The following is a 21,270-nucleotide window of genomic DNA, read 5'->3' as shown; positions in this document are numbered from 1 at the left end:
CTCCCTGGATGGGCGCCTGGGACTGGGGGCACCAGGGCTGGGCCAGGCCCCCCCCGGCCCTGCCTCCCCGTGCGTCTCCCCACAGGTCCCGCCCTGGCCCAGGAGGTCAGCCTGGGAATCATTAACGAGAGGCCGGGACATGGCGGAGAAGGAGGGTGAGTACCCCTTTCCCCAAGCCCCCGCTTTGGCCCTGCTCAGAGGCCACCCCTGGGCCCCCCCCACCCCGGAACCTCTTCTCAGCCCTCCGCCCCTTCAGAGCCCCCCTCCCTGGGTACCACTCCCTTGCACATCCCCACCCCCTTCTGAGGCCTCCTCCACCTGATTAACAATTAACCAAATTTTCTGTGTGTGCCTCTGCCTGCGCCCCTGCTACCTCTGATTGCCTTCCTGGCTGTGTGCCTCAGTTTCCCCTCACCCCGGTGATTTCTCAGCTAACCCTGGACCTGCCCTCTACCTGGGGCTAACATGAGGACACCGTAGTTAATGTGGTTGAGGACACAGGCTCTGGAGTCAAGCACAGAGGCCCGTGTTTGAATCTGCCCCTGCCACTGTTTTCCTGTGTGATCTTGTCCAAGCGACATGGTTTCTCTGGGCTCTAGTATCCTCCTGGGTCAAGCGTGGATCCTAATACTGCCTCTGCGGGGTCATTGGGAGCGTGGACCACACACAAGGCACCAGCCACCAGCGTGGAGCTCAACAACACGTAAGACACACAGTGAACCACAGCCGTCGTGGTCGTGACCGAGGCTGGTGGACTTGGATTCCAGGGACCCCCACTGATTCCAGACAGTCCTCCTGCCTCCTGGCTTCATGGGCAAAAGAGCAGAGGGAGGACTTTGAACTTGGCCTGGATGGATGGAGAGGGGAGAGACTGCAGAGAAACCACCCACGGAGTGGCTGGCCCACTAGGGCTTCTGGCAGCCCCTGAAGTGGCTGGCTCCAGGTGACCTGGCTTTCAAGCTTTCCCACCCTGGAGCACCAGCTGGAGAGGCCAGATTAGGGACGGCCTTACACCTTTCTGCTCTTCCTCAGCTGGGCTGACTCCTTCCCTTCTTCCTGCAACCAAACTATCTGGGTTTAATCCCGAGTGGTACCACTTCCCAGCTCAGTGGACTTGGACGAGCAGCTTCCATTCTCTGGGCCTCAGTTTCCTCATCTGTAAAGTGGAGCAGAGAATAGTGCATCTAAGAATTTAAATGTGATAATGTACAGGATAAGCTGGGGTGTTGGTTGGATTTATTAGTACGGATCTCTGGCATCCTCAGGTCTCAGCAGTTAGTAACTCAGACCCTACGTCAGTAAGCTTTGGCCTGGAGTGAACTCAGGCTGCCGGCTGCTCAGGAAAAGCGTTACTGGGTGGAAACCCCAGGTTCTGCTGGGCATGACTCCTGTCGGCCAAAGAACGGCAACCTGGCTGGGCAGGTGGATGGCAGAGACTCGCACGTTTGGGATGATTTCCCTCCTGGAGCTGACTGCAGGGAGGTACCAGGACTGGGGCCTGTGGATGAATAAATCAGGGAAGGAAAGCAGAAAAGGCCCAGAGAGATGCACAGCAGTGGGTCTGGGTACAAGGAGAGAAAAGATGCCGAGTGGGCTTTGGCGTGTTCCTGGGTGGCTTGGCCCTGGTTCTGGAAAGGTGGGGGAGGTCACACCTGGGCACAGGTGCTGAAAAGTTCTGATGTTGCACTCACCTGGTGGGTGACCTGGGGCAGGTGGCTGCACCTCTTTGGGGCTCCTTTCTTCTCCTGTAAATGGGAAGGGGAGGTGATGGTGATGGTACCGTCCTCATGAAGGGCTGTGAGCCAACGCAATTCTGAGAGCCGCCGCTGCTGCTGCTGCAGGTTGTGTGGCTATTACTGCGTGCGTGGAAGTATACCCAAATGGAGGTTCTTGGCACTACCCAGGGACTTGGAACTGAAGGAGGTGATTTCTGAGTAGACCCTCAATGAGTAGGGGGTGGGTAGGGTGTGCCAGGCATGGGGAACAGTTTGGCTAAAATCTGAGGGGTGACAAACTGCTGGGTGTGTGCAGTGATACGCAGAGAATTCTGGTATTTCTGGAGGTAAAGTTGGAGATGCAGCTAGGAGGGAGGTGAGATGAGCAAGCTGAATCAGCACCTGTTGGCGTATTTTTCGTGGAGAGCATATTCCCTGGCAGTGCTGGGTCTCTCCACAAGATGGCGCTAGTGGTTACTCTTTGTTTCTCTTTTCTAGCTTGTGTTTTGCCAATTTGGTGATTTTGGCTGCTTTTTGGAAGCTCTGTCAGGTGTCTGAGGAGCCCTGGTGGGGCAGTGGTTAAAGGGCTCAGTTGCTAACCAAAAGGTCAGAGGTTTGATCCCAGTGGCTGCTCGATGGGAGAATGATGTAGCAGCTGGCTTCCGTAGAGATTTACAGCTGTAGAGACCTATGGGGCAGTTGACTTGACCGACGGCAATGGGTTTGGTTTTGGTTTATTAGGTGTCTGGAGGTCTGGGGAGGCATATTTTCAACCCCCAAATCTCTAAAAGCTCTGCTTGTGTCCTTGAGGGGTGGAAATGCAGGGCTGAGGGTCTCGGACTCTGTCCGGAGCACTGGGAAGTCGCAGAGAAGGGACAAGGTTGGATATGGGTTTTAGGGAGGTCCCCCTGACTTCCGTGTGGAGGGTGGACAGAGGACAAGCCTGAGGCCTGCAGCTCAGGGGGAGGTAGGGCTGGGCCAAGGCAGCAGGGAAGGGAAAGAGGAGGTGGGAAGGAGAGGTGCTCAGGAGGCCTGGCGACAGGCTGTGGGGGTGGCAAACTGGTGGGGGAGGTGTCCTGAGAATGAAGGACAGTCTTGGAGACAAGGGCCCTTGACTCAGGACCTGGAGGAAGAAGTGATTGGGGGAGAAATTGAGGCCAGAATGGAAACTGGTGGGTGTGGAAGGCCTGGGGAAAGCCCAGGAGGACGTATCCAGGAGGCCTCGGGACTGAGATCCAAGGAGAGTTCAGGGCTGAAACCGAGAGGAGAAACTGGAGCCGTGGAGGTGGGTGAAACAGGCCTGGGAGCAGGGAGGAGTGAAGAGAGAGGGTCAGGACCCCTGCTGGGGATGCCAGATTTCAGGGAATGGGTAGGTGGGGAGGAGGCAGGGAAGCACCATCGGAAGAGTAGAGACAGATGAGCGTGGTGTCCCAGAAGCCCAAGGAGGAAAGTCAGGGCCACATACCGCCAAGGAGTCACATAGGATGAGGACTGAGACACTGAACTATCAATTGAGCGGATTTTTAGGGACACAGACCCAAGGGTGTCACCTGTGAGGGTCTTTGCAGCCCAACAATGGGGGTGGAAGCACTGTCCTGGGAGAAGAATGGGACAGCGAGGAGGTGCCCGAAGAAGCAGAGAGCAGAGAGCCTCGGGGAGAAGTGGAGGTGGGGGAGGCTGGGCTTACAGAAAAGGCCCTGTTGCTCCTGAGGAGTCACGGGGCAAGGGTGGCACCTCTTCCACAGAGGGAGGCCACTTCTATCTGTCACAGATTGAGTCATGTCCCCCAAAATGTGAGTTAGCTTAGCTAGGCCCTGATTCCCAATATTGTGTGATTGTCCACCATTTTGTCATCTGATGTGATTTTCGCATGTGCTATAAATCCTACCTCTATGATGTTAATGAGGTGGGATTAACAGCTGTCATGTTAATGAAGCAGGATGCAATCTACAAGATTAAGTTGTGTCTAAAGCCAATCTCTTGATATAAAGTGAGAAACGAGCAGAGAAACAGGGGACCTCATACCACCAAGAAAGCAGCACCAGGAGCAGAGTGTGTCCTTTGGACCTGGGTTCCCTGTGTTGAGAAGCTCCTCAACTGGGGAAGATTGATGACAAGGACCTTCCTCCAGAGCTGACAGAGAGAGAAAGCCTTCCCCTGGAGCTGATGCCCTGAATTCTAGCCTACTGACTGTGAGAGAATAAACTTCTGTCTGTCGAAGCCATCCACCTGTGCTATTTCTGTGGTAGCAGCAGTAGATGACTAAGACACTGTCCCAGCAAAGATGCACAGTGAGGACGGATTTCATGCCAGAGGACCAGAGCAATACGCTTCCTGTCCCAGCGAAGGATACGTAGCACGGATGCATCTCTCTCAGGGGACCCGGATCAAGGTCACTTCCTGGCCCACAAAGGAAACTGTTTTGGAGTTGCCCAAATTCCCCCAAATTAGAGGGCATGGAAGGGGGTTCTTCCTCATCCTAGGATACACGGGAGCCGACGCTAACTATCCCAAAGATGCGTCAGCGCCACCAGGCTGGATTCTGAGTAGCCCAAAGCCCTGGAAGGCACATCTGAGAACAAAGGAGCCAGCACCAGCCTGATGGCTGCCAGGACAATGGACAATGGATGGAGACAGAGTTGGGGAGCAAGCCTAAGAGTGCCTCCCAAGACGGGCAGGGATCAACCCACAGGGACTCATCTGGGCTGGCCCATTGGGGCCCTCCCATGCCTCAATGTGAGACTCTGGGCTCTCACATTCTTAAGACACCCAGACAGTAGTTGTTCGAAGAAGGTCCTGGACCACACCCCGCTCTGTTCTGTGTGCTGCCTTGGCCCTGCCCCTGCCAGCCATACTACCACAGATACAAAAGGGAGAGCCTTGCAGATGCCAAAGGCGGTTGGGGCAATGAAGGCTTTCAGCGGCCTTTTCTCTTCTGTCCTCCCGTAATCCGTAGCAAAGGGGTTGGTTGAAATCCCCAAAGGCCCCTGAGAATAGAATCTCTCTTCTTCCTGGACCACCAGACTTCCCTTGTTGGCCCCGGCCTTGGTTCCAGCTACCTACCCCAAGCTGACGCCGTCTTGGTTCCACCAATGGCCTCTCCAGCTCTCTAACATATCCTGCTTGTTCTCGCTGGCTTAGCTCAAAAGTCGTCCTTCATGGGGGCCTCCCTGACCCCCTGCAGAAGCCCACCAGCTGCCGCTGACTTTTGTTATCTTCTTTTTCGCCTTTGCACAGTCTAGAAGTTATTGGGTTCATTTATTTGTTTATGCTCTCCCCACCCCCTGTTAACACGCATGAGGTTGTAAGTCCCGTGAGGGGCAGAATCTCATCAGCCTTGTTTTGGGGTAGGTCCCTAGAGCCTAGAATGGTGCCAATGTGTAGTGGGTGCTCAGTAGGACAATGAATGAATAAAGCCCCATTTTACCAATGACAACACAGGTTCAGAGAGGTGAAGGGAGTTTTCTAGGGCCGTACGGCTCTGCTGATTTATAAAGCATTTATTGAGCTCTTATTACATACTGGAGCCCTGGTGGCGCAGTGGTTAAGAGCTCAGTTGCTAACCAAAAAGTCAGCAATTCAAATCCACCAGTGGCTCCTTGGAAACCCTATGGGGCAGTTCTACTCTGTCCTATAGGGTCACTGTGAGTCGGAATTGACTCGATGGCAATGGGTTGGTTTTTTGCTTTTTATTATATACAGGTATTACAGAACAGTGAGAGGTAGTATTGCCCAGTGGATTATATGCTTGAGACCCAGTAGCAAATCTGCCCAGGACTCAGCTCTGCCCCTTCCTGGCTGAGTCATCTTGGGCATGCAACTTCACGTCAAAATAGGAATCATAACGGAGGCTTGAGATAAGGACCGAGCTAATGCATTTAGAGCCATGCTTGGTACATAGTAAGGTTCTGGTAAGAGTTTGGCTATTATTCCTATTTGACAGAACTTTAAAGGTGAGTGCTAAGAGGATGCCCATTTAACAGATGGGGAAGCTGAGGTTCAATGAGGTGAAACCACCTGCCCAATGTCCCAGCTAGGAAAGGGTGAGGCCAATATTTTGAAACAAGGCTGGTAAATTTCCATACTTTGGTTCTCAACCTCCAGGAGCAAATTTGACCTTGGAGCTGGTCTTGGTGGGGGGACCCAGTGGGCAGAGGGTCTAGAATATCAGAACAAAACATGGCTGCTGGACCTTGCCAAACAGCAGGGAAGATAGGGCCTGAGAGGGCAAAGACCAGGGGTCATTGTCCCCACAAGGCTCCAAGAATCCCTGGGAATGTTAGCAGAAGTGAGAGGGCCAAGAAACAACAGCAGAATGAGCGAGGAGAGATATAAAATGCCGTGTCCCCTAAGTGCCAGGAAAGGGCCAGGAGTGGAGACAGGGAGGTGGCAGCTGTCCTAGTCATGCCCCCTTCCCAGCTGGTCAGCCCTTGGGGAGGTAGGCACCTGGTTGTCACATGGCAGGGGAGGATGGCCGTGTCAACTGCTTGGCCCTGGGAAGGTGGCCCACGGCATGGCAGACTCAGGCATGGTAAGTTAGCACTGGGTGGTGGGTGGGCATCAGAGCAGAACTGGCCCAGAGCCCAGACCCTGCTGATGAGGACAGGCCTGGCAGTGGCCCCAGCATGGTGTTTGTTGCAGGTGGCCAAACGGTGCCATGCTGTTCTGGATCCAAGGTGGCAGCTCTAACTGCGGGGACCCTGCTGCTCCTGACAGGCATCGGGGCGGCATCCTGGGCCATTGGTGAGAGCGGCCCCCTGTGCCTCTCCCTCCCATTGCCCCCTGGAGCCCCCAGCCCACCTGACTTCACCTCTACCTTCTCTGCAGTGACTGTTCTACTCAGGAGGGATCAGGAGCCGCTGTACCCAGGTGAGTAAAGCAGGCCGGGGCCTTCTGGGGACTCCTGGATACGAGAGCCCAGGCCCCCATCTGGGGATCTCTGGAAGGAACCTTTGCCTATCTGGGGCTCAGTAAGAATATCTGTTGAATGAATGCAGAAATGCACGTATAAATGCTAATAGTGCACATGTATTGAGCGCCTACTGTGTACCAGGCACCAGTCCAAACACTCCGCATGTCTTAATCCACTGTTCCTAAATGCCAAGGTGCTAACGTTTCATCACAAAATCAAATTAGTGAGTTGTAAACTACATTTCTTCAAATTATGAAACAGATTAGATTAGAAAACATTACAGTGCATCTCTCTCAGTAAGGAAAAGTTTTGTTAATCTTTTCTTTCAGTTTTATGTGTTTATACACATCCGATCTCATGCCCTCTGAGGGTGGGACTATTATCTTCCCCCATTTTACAGATCAGGAAACTGAGGCGCAGAGCAATGCAGTGGTTTGCGCAGATCTCAGAGCACATATGGGCTACATCCATCATGACGTAAAAATATGTGTCTTACTGTGGGTTGTGGTCAAAACACGTTTGAGAGGAGCTAGAGCTCTGCTGCTAACCAAAAGGTCGGCAGCTCGAATCCACCAGCTTCTCATTGGAAATGCTACGGGGCAGGTCTACTCTGTCCTGTAGGGTAGCTATGAGTCAGAATCGACCTGACAGCGACAGGTTTGTGTTTATCTTAATTCAGTGAACCCTTCTACCTCTCCCTCCTAAGAGATGCTGCTATCACTGTCCCCATTTTACAGATGTGGGAAGTGAGGACCAGATTGGGCACACAGCTGGTAAATGGCGGAGCCAGGAATGGCTCCTCTGGCACGGATGAGTCTTCAGGCAAGTGGGAATGAGCGACCACGTGAATAAATAGCTGCAGAAACTAATTGTGGAATGAATACAAAGGCTTATTTCAAGATGCTGTTTTGTAGCCTGAGCCCTGGTGGCGCAGTGGCTTAAGAGCTCCGCTGCTAACCCAAAGTCCACATTCACCAGCCGCTCCTTGGAAACCCTAGGGGGCAGTTCTGCTCTGTCCTATAGGGTTGCTATGGGTCAGAATTGACAGCAACGAGTGTTCTGTTTGGTTTGTTTTGTAGCCCAAGGTGGCAGGAAGAAAGGGAAAATTAGGTGCTGGGGTGTATTTTTCATGCCCACGGGCCTGAACTAATTCCATAAAGGATTTGGGCCACATAAGGGAAGAAACGAACATTCGAACAAGAAGAGCCAGCATGGGTGTTAATCGTCACAGCCAGCACCTGCGAGCGTTCATCTGTGCACGCACAGGCCTCGGCTTTTTGGCTGTCATTTCATTAAATCCTCTCATCAGACTGTTTTAATATGGGGAAACTGGAGTGCAGAAGGGCCAAGTAAGTCACCAGGTCATAGAGCTAGTGACTGGCAGGGCTGGCATTTAAACCTGGGCAGTCTGGGCCTGAGGAGCCCTGGTGGCACAGTGGTTAAGAGCTAAGCTGCTAACCAAAAGGTCGGTTAATTCGAATCTACCAGCCGCTCCTTGGAAACCCTATGGGGCAGTTCTACTCTGTCCTATAGGGTTGGGATAAGTCAGAATCGACAGGATGGCAATGGGTTTGAGTTTTAGAGTCAGGGCCAGCCCTAGTGTCTAACTAGTACACTACATTGCTTCTCAAACAACTAAGCCAGTTGCCTTATTAAAGGCTTACTGTATGCCAGGCCCTGGCTGCAGCCTTTTACCCGACAGCCTTATGAAGTTGGGGCTATTATCATCACCCATGTTTTGCAGGTGGGGGAAACTGAGGCCCAGTGAAGTGAACTGGCTTGTTCAAGACCACGTATCGACTAAGTAGTAGGGTAAAGGGATCTCGCTCTGCTGGAAGCCCCTCCATGGTTTCCTGACCCCTCACCACAGTGTCCAAGGTCCCTGTGGGTGTCGACCCCTCTCCACCCTCACCCTGCACCTGCTTCCAGAATCCTCCAGACTGCAGGCCACACTGTCTCACTCCCTCAGACATCCTTGTTGCACCAAAGCCTGTCTTAGTCATCTAGAGCTGCTATAACAGAAATACCACAAGTGGATGTCCTTAACAAAGAGAATTTTATTCTCTCACAGTAAAGTAGGCTAAAAGTCCAAATTCAGGGCTTCAACTCCAGGCAAAGGCTCTCTGTCGGCCTTCTCATCAGTGTTCCCCCAGACTAGGGACCCCAGGTCCAAAGGACACGCTGTGCTCCCAGCACTGCTTTCTTCATGGTATGAGGTCCCTCTGTCTCTCTGCTCACTTCTCTCTTATCTCTCAAGAGATTGCCTCAAGACACAATCCAGTCTTGTAGGTTGAGTCCTGCCTCACTAAAACAACTGCCGCCCATCTTCCCTCATTAACATCATAAAGGCAGGATTCACAACCTGTAGGAAAGTCACAGGATACCGGGAATCGGGAATCATGGCCCAGCCCAATTGATACACATATTTTTGGGGGAACATAATTCAATCCATGACATTCCTTCTGGAAACCCCCCCGTGGTTCCCCGACCCCTCACCACAGTGTCCAAGGCCCTTGTGGGTGTAGACCCCTCTCCACCCTCACCCTGCACCTGCTTCCAGAATCCTCCAGACTGTAGCCCATACTGCCTCACCCCCTGAAACATCCTTGTACCAAAGCCTTTCTCCTTTCAAGGCAGGTTTGGTTCTGCACTGTCACTTTTGAGCTATGGGGCCTCACCCCAGCCTAGACCCTCTCTGAGCCTCAGTTTCCTCATCTGTAAGTGGGATAAGAGTCATCAAGTGAGAATTAGAGATTCTTAACCAACTCAATAAATGTTGGCTTTTTGTTTCTCACTCTTTAGGCCTTAACTTTCCTGAGTGAGGCCTTCCTGGACCCCCAGGCTCCATGTTCCCTACCCCGTGGCCGTCCATGCTGCCTCTGGTAAAGCCATCCTCACACTCACAGTTAATTCCTGGCGAACTCCAGGAGGGTAGGGACATTTTGTTGACAGTCCCAGACAGTGCCCAGCACATAGTAGGTACTCAAGAAATCTTTGCTTAATGAATAAGCCAAGGACAAATCAACAAGATAACTAACTTGCCCTGGGCCTCCAGGTGGAAAGTAACTGGGCTGTGATTCAGACCAGGTGCCAGCTAACACCAGTACCTTTGTCCTTCGATTGTACTTGAGTTCTTCAAAAAAGTTGGGAAATTACAAAAGAAAGAAACAAGCAAAAAAAAAAAACCAAAACCCAAACACTGTCTATAGCCCCACCTCATTTTCCTGGGTTTTTTCACACCTCTAAATAGATCAGAGAGTTCGGTAAGCAAACCAGGTGACCCAGAACACACTTTATGTGTTGCTTAAAATAATAAAAACAAGAATAAAGAATTTAAAAAATGAGAAACAGTGACATGGAACGTGGTTTTAAAAATAATTGAAGCCTCCCTGAAAAATACACGTTAAGTGATACTTTTTTCTTAAAACCTTATACTTTCTGGAAACTATATTTCTGGAACAGTGAGAAGCCATTTTTCGCTAAGAATCCACCTCCACCCCCGATTGGTGCCTCACATCCCCTAGTCTTGGTCTCGGAGCTGAGAAGGTGGTGGGCGCAGTCCAGCAGAGGAGCCAGGCGTCCCCTGCCTTCACTCCTGGAGCAGGAGGCCATAGTTAAGACAAGGTGGCCAGGGAGCTTTTCAGTCCTGGCTGTGGAAGAGTGGGTTTGGGGTGGGGACAGGCAATAGTCCCTGTGAGGCCCCCAGGAGAGGAAGCAGGGAGCGCACAGGTTGGTGGGCCTGGGCTCGAGTCTTGGCTTTGCTAGTTCTTAGCTGTGTGCCCCTGAGCAAGTGACTCCTCCTCTCTAAGCCTCAGTTTCCCCATCTGCAAGATGGGTGTAGAAATGGTCTTCACCTCTCAGGGTGGTTGTGAGATTCAAAGAACCACCCCCAGCAACACACCCAGTATGGGGCCAGCCCACTGCCACTCGCCATTGAACATCGTTGTTGCTGTTAGGTGCTATCAAGTCGGTTCCGACTCATAGCGACCCCAGGCAACAATGGCTGCTCCTGCGCCATCCTCATGATCGTTGCTGTACTTGAGCCCATTGTTGCAGCCACTGTGTCAGTCCAGCTTGTTGAGGGTTATGATTACCGTGGTGCCGTTTAACTCTCAGGGGAGAAGTCACCTGAGAGAATCTCAACATTGAAAGTTTGGGGGTTGGAGTCCCTCAGGCCTGAATTGAAGCCCTCTGTCTGCCCTTCACTTGCTCCATGGTGTTGTGCAAGTTACCCTACCTCTCTAGGCTTCAGCTTACCCAGCTGGAAAATGGGGATAAGGCTGTGGCCTCTGGGGGTGTGGTGAGGCCTTGGTTGATGGCGGGGCAGGGAGAACATGTAGCGTAGCACTGGGCACACAGTAGGCCTCACACAGCACCGGGCACACAGTGGGCCTTCACATGGCTCTACGCACGCAGTGGGCCCTCACACGGCAGCAGGCATGCAGGGCAGGGCCCTCCCTGGAAGTCCTGCTTCTCCTCATCCAGATCTGTGGGGCTGCAGAAAGACCGCTCGGTTTGTGTATGGCCTCGCCACGTTACTCCTAAGAGGATGCAGAAGTAAGCATGCGCCGAACTTAGTTTCCTAAAACACTGGCTACACCAGAGGCTCATGGGAAAAGGGCAAAGGCTTTCACAGCTGGTTTTGCCCCAAACCCACCCATCCCTACCTACCCCACCTCTATTAGTATCTCTGGCCTTCCTGGAGCCTACCGCCTCAAGGTCTTCCTTGACCCTTCCCTCCTTCACACCCATATTCCGTCTGTGAGCGTACTGTTGGCTCCACCTATAAAATCTATCCGGAATCTAAACTCTTCTCCCCCTTTGCTGCCCCCACGTGGTCCAGTCTCCACCTTCTTCTACAATCTTAGTTAACTATCACTGATATAACAGAAATACCACACGTGGATGGCTTTGACAAAGAGATGTTTGTTCTCTCACACTTTAGGAGGCTAGAAGTCCGAATTCAAGGTGCCAGCTCCAGGGGAAGGCTTTCCCTGTCAGTTCGGGGGGAAGGTCCTTGACATTAATCTTCCCCTGGTCTAGGAGCTTCTCTGTGCAGGGACTCCGGGTCCAAAGGACACGCTGTGCTCCCAGTGCTTCTTTCCTGGTGGCATGGGTCCCCATGTCTCTCTGCTCTCTTCTCAAAAGAAATTGGTTTAAGACACTGCCTAATCTTGTAGATTGAGTCCTGCCTCATTAACATAACTGCTGCTAATCCCACCTCATTAACATCATAGAGGTAGGATTAACAATACCTAGGAAAATCCCATCAGATGACAAAATGGTGGACAGTCACACAATACCAGGAGCATGGACTAGCCAAGTTGACACATATTTTGGAGTGGGGACACAATTCAATCCATAACACCTACCAGGACCTTCACAGTAGCCTCCTCCCTGGTCTCCTTGTTCTGGTCCCTGCCCCCACGGTCTGTTCCCCACACACAGCCAGAGGGAGCCTGTTAACACCTGAGTCAGATCAGGGCCGTCCTCTGGCTGCACCTCACCCAGGTGGAAGCCAGTTCTTTCACTGATATCTTCCACCTCACCTCCCACTCAGTCTGCTCAGCCTCCTGGCTGTTCTCTAACACCAGGCCCACCCCCAGCCTCTGGGTCTCTGCACTTGCTGTTCCCTCAGCCTCCTGGCTGTTCTCCAACACCAGGCCCACCCCCAGCCTCTGGGTCTCTGCACATGCCGTTCCCTCAGCCTCCTGGCTGTTCTCCAACACCGGGCCCACCCCCAGCCTCTGGGTCTCTGGACTTGGCAGTTCCCTTACATATTTTCATGACTTTCTCACCTCCTTCAGATCTTTGTTTATATAAAACCAGAAAACCAAACCTGTCGCCGTCGAGTCGATTCCGACTCACAGTGACCGTATAGGACAGGGTAGAACTGCCCCATACAGTTTCCAAGGGGCAGCTGTTGGATTCGAACTGCTGTCCTTTTGAGTAGCAGCCAAATGCTTAGCCACTGCGCCACCAGAGAAGTTTTCTCTGCTCACCTGTTGAAGATTTCATCCCCCATGCCAGCACTCCCCCTCCCTCTGTCATCTTTATTTTCTTCCATGGCCCCTTACTACCTGTTATGTACCATCTAGTTTACTCATCATTCGCTCTGTTCGTTACCCATCTCACCTACTGGGCTCCACAAGGGCAGCGGTTTCTGGCTGCTTTGTTCATTGCTGTGGCAGCATGTTCACTGTCGACAACGGGGCCTGGCACATGCATACTGAGTGTTTGGTAAATATACGTAAATACTCCTAAGGGCTGTGCCCTGACTCAGGTGGATACAGGGTTCCTTGGGGGAACAGGGTGTGAGGGGTGCAGGGGGAGCAGGAAGCAGTCCCTCAGAACAGTTCCTCAGGGCTCTCTTCAGCCTTCCTGCAGGCTACCTCTCATTACTGCTGGTTTTGGGGTGTTGGCTGGGTGGCGTTTTTATTGCTCTCTCTCTCCCCTCAGCCTCTGGCTGGGTGAGGGCAAAGCCAGGGCTGCCTCAGTCATCTGTGCGTCCCTGGCATCGTCCCACACAGGGCTGGGCCTGGAGCGTGTCCACATAATATTTGTTAACTGAGCGGGTGAGCACTGCATCTTCCGCCTGGAGCGATATCATGCATTTTAGCATATTCAAGGCCCAACAAGCTCTGCAGAAAAAATCGTTATTTTTTTTTAAAGGCTGTGGGACAGCTGGGTCCCTGGTGGTGCACTGGTTCAGCATTTGGCTGCTAACCAAAAAGTCAGCAGTTCGAATCCATCATCCGCTCCTTGAAAACCCTAAAGGGCAGTTCTGCTCTCTCCTGTAGGGTCGCTATGAGTTGGAATTGACTCGATCGCAATGCGTTTGGTTTTTTGGTTATGGGACATCTATTTAAACATTTTGGCAATCTGATGTCTTCAGGGGTCTTTAGGCTGCAAAAGGCAAAAGGGAAAAAAATCTGGCTAAATAAAAACGAAAATCCTTGTTTCACTTAACGAACAATTCTGGGGGTACTTCAGGCCTGGCTGCGTCAAGGGGCTTTAAAGATGTTGTCAGAAATCCCTCCTGGCTTTCTTCCACGCTGGCTTCCCTTTCCCCTCGTGTGGGCAAAGATGGCCCCAGCCACTTCAGCCTCACACACCGTTTTCTTGGAAACGCAGCCGAAACAGTTTTCCTCTTTGCAAATGTCCAAGTGAGATTCCAGAGCTGCGTCTCTTGAGCAGGCAGCCTAGGAGTCCCGAGGAAAGAGAAGATCCCCTGGTTCCCAGTAGGGCTGGCCAAAGTCTTGGGGCTGCTGTTCATTGATACAAATTGAGTCATGTATCCTTCTAGGAACCATGAATGGGGCAGGGGGTGGGGGATGTGGAGTGCTCTGATTGGCCCCACTGGAATTCAGGACTAGAACCACAAGGCTGAACAGGTAAGGAGAAGGGGAGGCGGGGGGAAGGCTAGTCAGGAGCCTGGCCACACTGACCCAGGCGGCCCCCGGTCCTGTCACCCTGCAGTGCAGGTCAGCCCAGTGGACTCTCGGCTCATGGTGTTTGACGAGACAGAAGGGACGTGGCGGCTGTTGTGTTCCTCGCGCTCCAACGCCAGGGTGGCCGGGCTCAGCTGTGAGGAAATGGGCTTTCTCAGGTACTGGGACATCCCCGGAGGGTGGGAGGTGGGAGGGATGGGAGGACAGGCCTGACCCCTGCCCTGCCCAGGGCACTGGACCACTCGGAGCTAGACGTGCGGGTGGCAGGTGCCAATGGTACATCGGGCTTCTTCTGCGTCGATGAGGGAAGGCTGCCCCACGCCCGAAGGCTGCTAGAGGTCATCTCCGTGTGGTAAGCAGGGTGGAGGACAGGTGGGGACATGTATCCCAGACCCCCACAGCCCCTGAGACACCCCTACCTGTTCTTCCTCATTTCCTTCCAGCTATCCTAGTCTCCGTGGTTTTGATTCTGTTTCTATCCCTGTTTCTCACAGTGACTGTCCCAGGGGTCGTTTCTTGACTACCATCTGCCAAGGTAAGATCTAAAACTCAGAATTCTCCCCCTTAGATCTCCCAAGGTGGGGCTGTGTCTCCTCAGACCCCCAGGGCAGGGCTGTCCTCTGAGATCCCTTAGGGCAGGGTGAAACCTGGGCCCTGGGTTCCATGCCCCACCACCTGTCCCTGACTGCCCCATCTCCCATAGACTGTGGCCGCAGGAAGCTGCCTGTCGATCGCATCGTGGGAGGCCAGGACACCAGCCTGGGAAAGTGGCCCTGGCAAGTCAGCCTTCGCTACGATGGGGCACACCTCTGTGGGGGGTCCCTACTGTCTGGTGACTGGGTGTTGACAGCTGCCCACTGCTTCCCTGAGTGAGTGTTCCCCACAGTTCTGATATGAGGGTGGAAGGAAGCAGAGAGATGGGTGAGGCTGTGTTCAGGCAGGCTACCACCCTTCCCTCCTGTTTCCCGGCAGGCGGAACCGGGTTCTGTCCAGATGGCAGGTGTTTGCTGGTGCGGTGGCCCAGACCTCGCCTCATGGCCTACAGCTGGGAGTACAGGCAGTGGTCTACCATGGGGGCTATCTCCCCTTCCACGATTCCAACAGTGAGGAGAACAGCAACGACATTGCCCTCGTCCACCTTTCCAGCCCCCTGCCCCTCACAGGTAAGCCTGGGGCTGAGCACTGGCACAGGGACTCCAGAGGCCTGAAAGGACAAAGGAGAGTGCCAGGGGTGTAGGAGAGCAAACTTATGATTCGGGGGTCCATGGTGAAAAGGAGGATGATCTCGACTGGGCACAAAGTGGGCATTAGATAGGAATGATTGGAGCAGCCAACTTGGAAAACTCTGGCAGCTCCTAAGAAATGTAAACATAGAGTTACTGTTTGACCCAGCAGTTCCACTTCTAGGTATACATACACCCAAGAGAAATGAAAATGTATGTCCACGCCAAAGTGTGTACACGAGTGTTCGTAGCAGCATTATTCATAACCAGAGGGTGGAGTACCTCCGAATGTTCATCAGCTGAGAAATGGATAAACAAAATGTGTATATATATATATATAACCCACTGCCATTGAGTCAGTTCCAACCCATAGCCACCCTATAGGACAGAGTAGAGCTGCCCCATAGGGTTTCCAAGGGGTGGCTGGTGGATTCCAACTGCTGACCTCTTGGTTAGCAGGGAGCCCTTGTGGCACAGTGGTTAAGAGTGGGGCTGCTAACCAAAAGGTCAGCAGCTCCAATCCACCAGCCACTCCAACTGGCCATAAAAAGGAACAAAGTACCGATTCATGATATAGCACAGAAGAGCCTTGAAAACGTGATGCTAAGTGAAAGAGGTAGGATTCCATTTAAAGAAATGTCCAGAATAGGTAAATCTGTAGAGACACAAGGTAGGTTAGTGGCTGCCTAGGGCTGGGGTGGGGATGGGGCAGGGAGGTTAGGGGGCGATAGCTAAAGGGCACAAGGTTTCTTTGGGCCTTGAAGAAAGTACTCTACAACACTTAAAGGTTGTACAACTCTGTGAGTACACTAAGAAGCATTGACTTGTACGCTTTAAATGGGTCTATTGTATAATGCGTGAATTGTATCTCAATAAAAGTGTGACCGAAAAAATTAAAAGAAAAAAGGATGAATCAGAGAGAAAGTCAGGAGTCATTCCCCATGCCGTTCTGTGGAGCGTTTCCTTGGTCTCAGTGAGAAAGACTCACCTGGGTACCAACATGTCCTTAACCCTTCTCCAACCGGTGCTCACCTCCCTTTGGGCCGAAGAGTAAGCTTTGGCCTTCAGCCAACAGCAGCTCACCACCTAATAGTAGTAATAAAAACAATGATGGTAATGACCTTCATAGTAATGAAGTAACATAGGATAATAATAATAAAAAAGACGTAGCTCTCTAGTCGATTCCGACTCATAGCGACCCTGTAGGGCAGAGAACTACCCCATAGGGTTTCCAAGAAGCGGCTGGTGGATTCAAACTGCAGACCTTTTGGTTAGCAGCTGAGCTCTTAACCACTACACCACCAGGGCTCCTGATAATAATAATAATGAAGTAATATAATAAATAATACTATAAATAAACAGTAACGATGATGATGGAAACCAGCACCCGCACTGTCCACCCCCCACCCCCCACCCCCCCGCCGTGCGCCAGGCACTGTTGTGTCTCCCGTGTAAGAAAGCATTTAGCGCTCTCAGAGTCCTCGTCAGGGTGGATACTCTTAGGACCCTCTTTGCCCACATGGGGAAGGGGTCCCACACAGAGCAGTTACATAATGCTCCCGGCTCTCACAGCTGGAGAGTGGCAAAGACTTGGGCCTGGCCCGGTAGCGCTGAGTTCCGTGCTTCTGACTCCAGCCTACGCTGCTAGGGAATTCAGTTCCGCTGGCTGTTTGCATTGTGTTTACTTTTGTGATTTTTTTTAATGATCCTTGATACTGGTTCTCCATTTTGGGGAGTGATACGCATTTTCCTTGTGGGGCCATGGTGGCACCGTGGTTAAGAGCTCAGCTGCTAACCACAAGGTTCACAGTTCAAATCCAGCAGCTGCTCTTTGGAAACCCTGTGGGGCAGTTCTACTCTGTCCTGTAGGGTCGTTATGAGTAGGAATCGACTCGACACTGTTTTTTTTTTAATATACGTTTTCCTTTAAACCGAAACAAAACAAGCCCTTTCCCTTAGTGAAAAGAATGAGGGGGTTAAAAATGTTAAAATAAGGAAGTGTCCACAGGGACACAGGTGAGCACGGCATAGGTCTGAGACACACAGCTGTGGGAGTAGCGGCATGGGCTTTGGGGTTAGATTCAAGAACTTTCTGGGTGCGTGACACAGCTTAGCCTCCCCGTGCCTCAGTTTCCCCCATCTGTAAAATGGCTTCCTAGGGCTCAGATACACGTAAAGCGCTCACACTTAGCAAGCACTCAGGAAATGTTAGTGCTTACTGCTATTTTTGTTGTCGACCGCTAGTCTAGTTATGGAGCACTTTCTTCTTGCCAGGTGCGCTGTTCACACTTCACCACTTCCTCACTGCAGCCCCCGGGGGGAAACGACGGTTATTTCCATGTTATGGAGGAGAGATGTGAGGCACAGGCAGGTGGCGGTCAGGGCTGCTGAGACCATTGGTGTGGGCTGTGCACTGCACAAGGATGCTGCGTCTCAGGGGCACCATATTCTCACAGGGATGGGGATGATGATCTTCTGACATGTAGAAGTCCACTGTCTCAAAATAAGGGGGCCTTTTTCTTTCTTTTTAATTATATTTTAGATGAAGGTTTACAGAGCAAATCAGTTTCTCATTAAACAATTAATGCCTGTATTGTTTTGTGACATTGGTTGCCACCCCCACGACACGTCAACGCCCTCCCTTCTCAACCTCGGATTCCCCATTACCAGCTTTCCTGTCCTCTCCTGCCTTCTCGTCCTTGCCCCTGGGCTGGTGCGCCCATTTAGTCTCATTTTGTTTTACGGGCCTGTCTAATCTTTGGCTGTCTAATCTGAGTTAAAAGTGTGTCCGGGGGCCATGCTCTCAGGGTTCCTCCAGTTTCTGTCAGACCAGTAAGTCTGGCCTTTTTTTTTATTTTAAGGATAACTTTTTCTACTTCTCACAAAGTATCCTTCTAGGCTGGGGCATCCTAATGGGCCATAGTTAAAAGTACTGGCTTGGCCTGACAGGGAACACAACAGAGAACCCCTGAGGGAGCAGGAGAGCAGTGGGATGCAGACCTCAAATTCTCGTAAAAAGACCAGACTTAAGGGTCTGACTGAGACTAGAAGGACCCCAGAGGTCATGGTCCCCAGGCCTTCTGTTAGCCCAAGACTGGAACCATCCCCGAAGCCAACTCTTCAGACAGGGATTGGACTGGACTATGGGATAGAAAACGACACTGCTGAGGAGTGCGCTTCTTGCTCCAGTGGACACACGGGGCCGTGTGGGCACCGGGTGGCGAGGAGGAATGTGCGGTCTCACTAGAGGGAGGGCAGCTAGGAGTACATAGCAGGGCGTGTACAAGTTTTTGTATGAGAGACGTTCTTGATTTGTAAACTTTCATTAAAGCACACACACAAAGTACAGGCTTGAGAGCTGGGCCAAGCTATGTTCAAATTCTGGCTCAGCCATTGATTCGTTGTGAGACTTTGGGCAAGTGGCTCAGCCTCATCCCCCCGACTCTGTAAAATGGGAGAATAGTAGCCCTTACCTCCCTTGGCTGATGGGCGACTAAAGGAGCTGACGTAGGAAAGAGCCTAGCACATAGAGAGCCCTCGATAGACAGCAACGTGCTACGATTGTCGCTAAAAGAACTGAGGGAAGGGTGGGCCGGGGGCTGCAGAGGCAGCGGGACAGAGGTTTGCACCTGGTGGGGCAGGCCGGCAGGGCCCGGACCAGCGCGATTTCTCCTGTAGAGTACATCCAGCCTGTGTGCCTCCCGGCCGCTGGCCAGGCCCTGGTGGACGGCAAGCTGTGCACCGTGACTGGCTGGGGCAACACGCAGTACTATGGTGAGTGCCTGCTCCCTGCCATGAAGCCACCTCGAGGGAGACGCTGACCTGGGGCTGCTCGAGTGACTCCTGGGCCCTGGGTTAGAGGGACCCCGAAAGGCCTGGGGTGGGCACCAGGAGGGAAGGGGTTGTGCGTGCTCCCAGCTCTGGCCAGCCTTGCCCGCATGCCCCCAGGCCAACAGGCTGGGGTACTCCAGGAGGCCCGAGTCCCCATAATCAGCAATGATGTCTGCAACGGCCCTGACTTCTATGGGAATCAGATCAAGCCCAAGATGTTCTGTGCTGGCTACCTAGAGGGTGGCATTGATGCCTGCCAGGTGAGGGACTGTGTGTGGGTGGCCCCTGGCCCCTGCCACTCCGGGAAGGGGACATGTAGCAATGGGTGGTCGGGTTCCCTATCTTGGGGCCAGAGGGCACAGTGGCCACAGCCCATGGGCATCCTAGAGGGCCTCCTGGCCAGGCATCTTAGCCTCCAGACAGGCCTCCCTCCCCCTCCAGGGTGACAGCGGTGGCCCCTTCGTGTGTGAGGACAGCATCTCTCGGACCCCACGTTGGCGGTTGTGTGGCATTGTGAGCTGGGGCACTGGCTGCGCCCTGGCCCAGAAGCCAGGTGTCTACACCAAAGTCAGTGACTTCCGGGAGTGGATCTTCCAGGCCATAAAGGTGAAAGTTACACCCAGGTGGGAGCCCGTGGGTGGGAATGTTTGAGACTCTAATGGGAAAAATAAAAGTGGAAAGTTTTCAGAAACTCATCCTCAGGCCTAGAAGAGGGCACTCTAGGGAATAGATTGGTTTCAAAGGGTTTCTGGGGAGGGAGATTAGTTGTGAGGCATTGGGGGAAGCCTCTCAGATCTTGGAAGCCCCCAGTTGTCTTTCCCCAGATTCACTCCGAAGCCAGTGGCATGGTGATCCAGCTGTGACCTGTGACTTCTCCTCACAGCCCACGCCTCCAGGGCCCAAGCTGATCTATGTGGCTCCAGCCCTACATGGTGGGGTCCATGCTGGGCCTGGGAAGGAACTCTTCTTGGGCCCAGCACACAGGTCCAAGGATGTCCTCGGTCTAGGACCTCTGTTCCACAGTGGCGGGCCCACTCAGCCCTGGGACCACCCAAGTCTCACCCTCTTGACGCCCATGTAAATATTTTTCAGCTGTCCGGGGACCCGGTATAGGTGCCCCTGGCCACAGGATGCTCTTTAAATAATAAAGATGGTTTTGATTAATGTGGCCTCTGAGTTCGCAAATGTAAGCAGCAATGAGGACATTTTGGGGGGAGGGAAAAAAAGGAGTTATGGCCTGGCACAAATCAGGCAGGGAGCTTGATCCCCAACGCCCACTGGCTCCAGAGAAAATATTTCATTAGTTTATTTAACTGGAAATACCCTGGACAACACTGACTGCAGGTTCTGCTGGTTCCAGCTGCTCAAATACTTTTCATCAGGACTGCGTCTCTTTTCTTTTCTGAGACCTGCTTTACTCTCTGTCAGTTTTGTTTTCTAGCAGCCTCCCTGGCAACCAGAGGCAGAGATGTCTCCCCAGGTTCATATCCTGGAAAGGGAATGCGTTTTTCCCAATAGCTCCAGCAAAAAAAAAAAAAAAAAATCCCAGACTTGGCACTCATTGGACAGATTTGGGTCACGTGCTCATCCCTCATCCCATCGCGTGGTCGCTGCCACTAAGCAGAAGACATTCATCTTGGGCTGACACAGGAAATAGGGCCTTGCAAGCTTGGGGGTGGGGGGCACTACGCCCTGTGAGCACAGCCTGGGACCTCCCCCCACCCCTTCCTCCTGCTGGGGATCGGGTCCCAGCTGCCCTCCGGGCGGACCTCCCTCCCCCACTCTGTCCTTGCAGCGTCTGCAGATTTTCTTGGTGTCTCCGATGGACACCAGGGGGCGCTATCTCTCCTAACCGGTGAGAAATTAAGGCGTTTACTGTGGCCTTGGCCACTGTTGCTGAAAACTAGACGCTCTGAGGGAAAACGCCCACCAAGTGCCCGTTTCCCGTGAGTTTAAGTGATAAGAATTATAATGCATCACCCATCACCCACAAGCCCTCCAACAATTTTCTAAAACATAACTAGATAAAGGGAAACACATTTGAGTAAGTAACTATCCGGTTGGAAAATGTTCGAATTATCGCTCCCTGCTTACCAAACCTTTGCAAGGCTGAGCCCCCAACTTGCCTTGTCTGTCAG

General features: G+C 52.5%; 1 protein-coding gene across 1 annotated transcript; it reads left to right on the top strand.

The window, feature by feature from the left end:
* Window positions 1-139: 139 nt before the first annotated feature.
* On the top strand, window positions 140-20,200 carry HPN (hepsin). Its single transcript, XM_064293564.1, has 12 exons — window positions 140-155; window positions 6,357-6,458; window positions 6,543-6,584; window positions 14,107-14,236; window positions 14,308-14,430; window positions 14,573-14,613; window positions 14,782-14,947; window positions 15,051-15,241; window positions 18,980-19,075; window positions 19,250-19,392; window positions 19,574-19,738; window positions 19,957-20,200. The coding sequence occupies exons 1-12, from the start codon at window positions 140-142 to the stop codon at window positions 19,993-19,995; spliced, it is 1,254 nt and encodes a 417-aa protein (XP_064149634.1). The 3' UTR covers window positions 19,996-20,200.
* The last annotated feature ends 1,070 nt before the right edge of the window (window positions 20,201-21,270 follow it).

This window comes from Loxodonta africana, chromosome 11, assembly GCF_030014295.1.
Source record: "Loxodonta africana isolate mLoxAfr1 chromosome 11, mLoxAfr1.hap2, whole genome shotgun sequence".
Taxonomy (NCBI): Eukaryota; Metazoa; Chordata; class Mammalia; order Proboscidea; family Elephantidae; genus Loxodonta; species Loxodonta africana.
Note: the sequence above shows the minus strand (reverse complement) of the source record. Positions and strands in the feature narration are given on the sequence as shown.

Excerpts from the sequence above, each read along its gene's own strand:
- HPN (XM_064293564.1), top strand. Across the intron at positions 14,948-15,050 it reads GCTGCCCACTGCTTCCCTGA|GCGGAACCGGGTTCTGTCCA; the intron begins GTGAGTGTTCCC and ends GTTTCCCGGCAG. Across the intron at positions 19,739-19,956 it reads GGATCTTCCAGGCCATAAAG|ATTCACTCCGAAGCCAGTGG; the intron begins GTGAAAGTTACA and ends GTCTTTCCCCAG.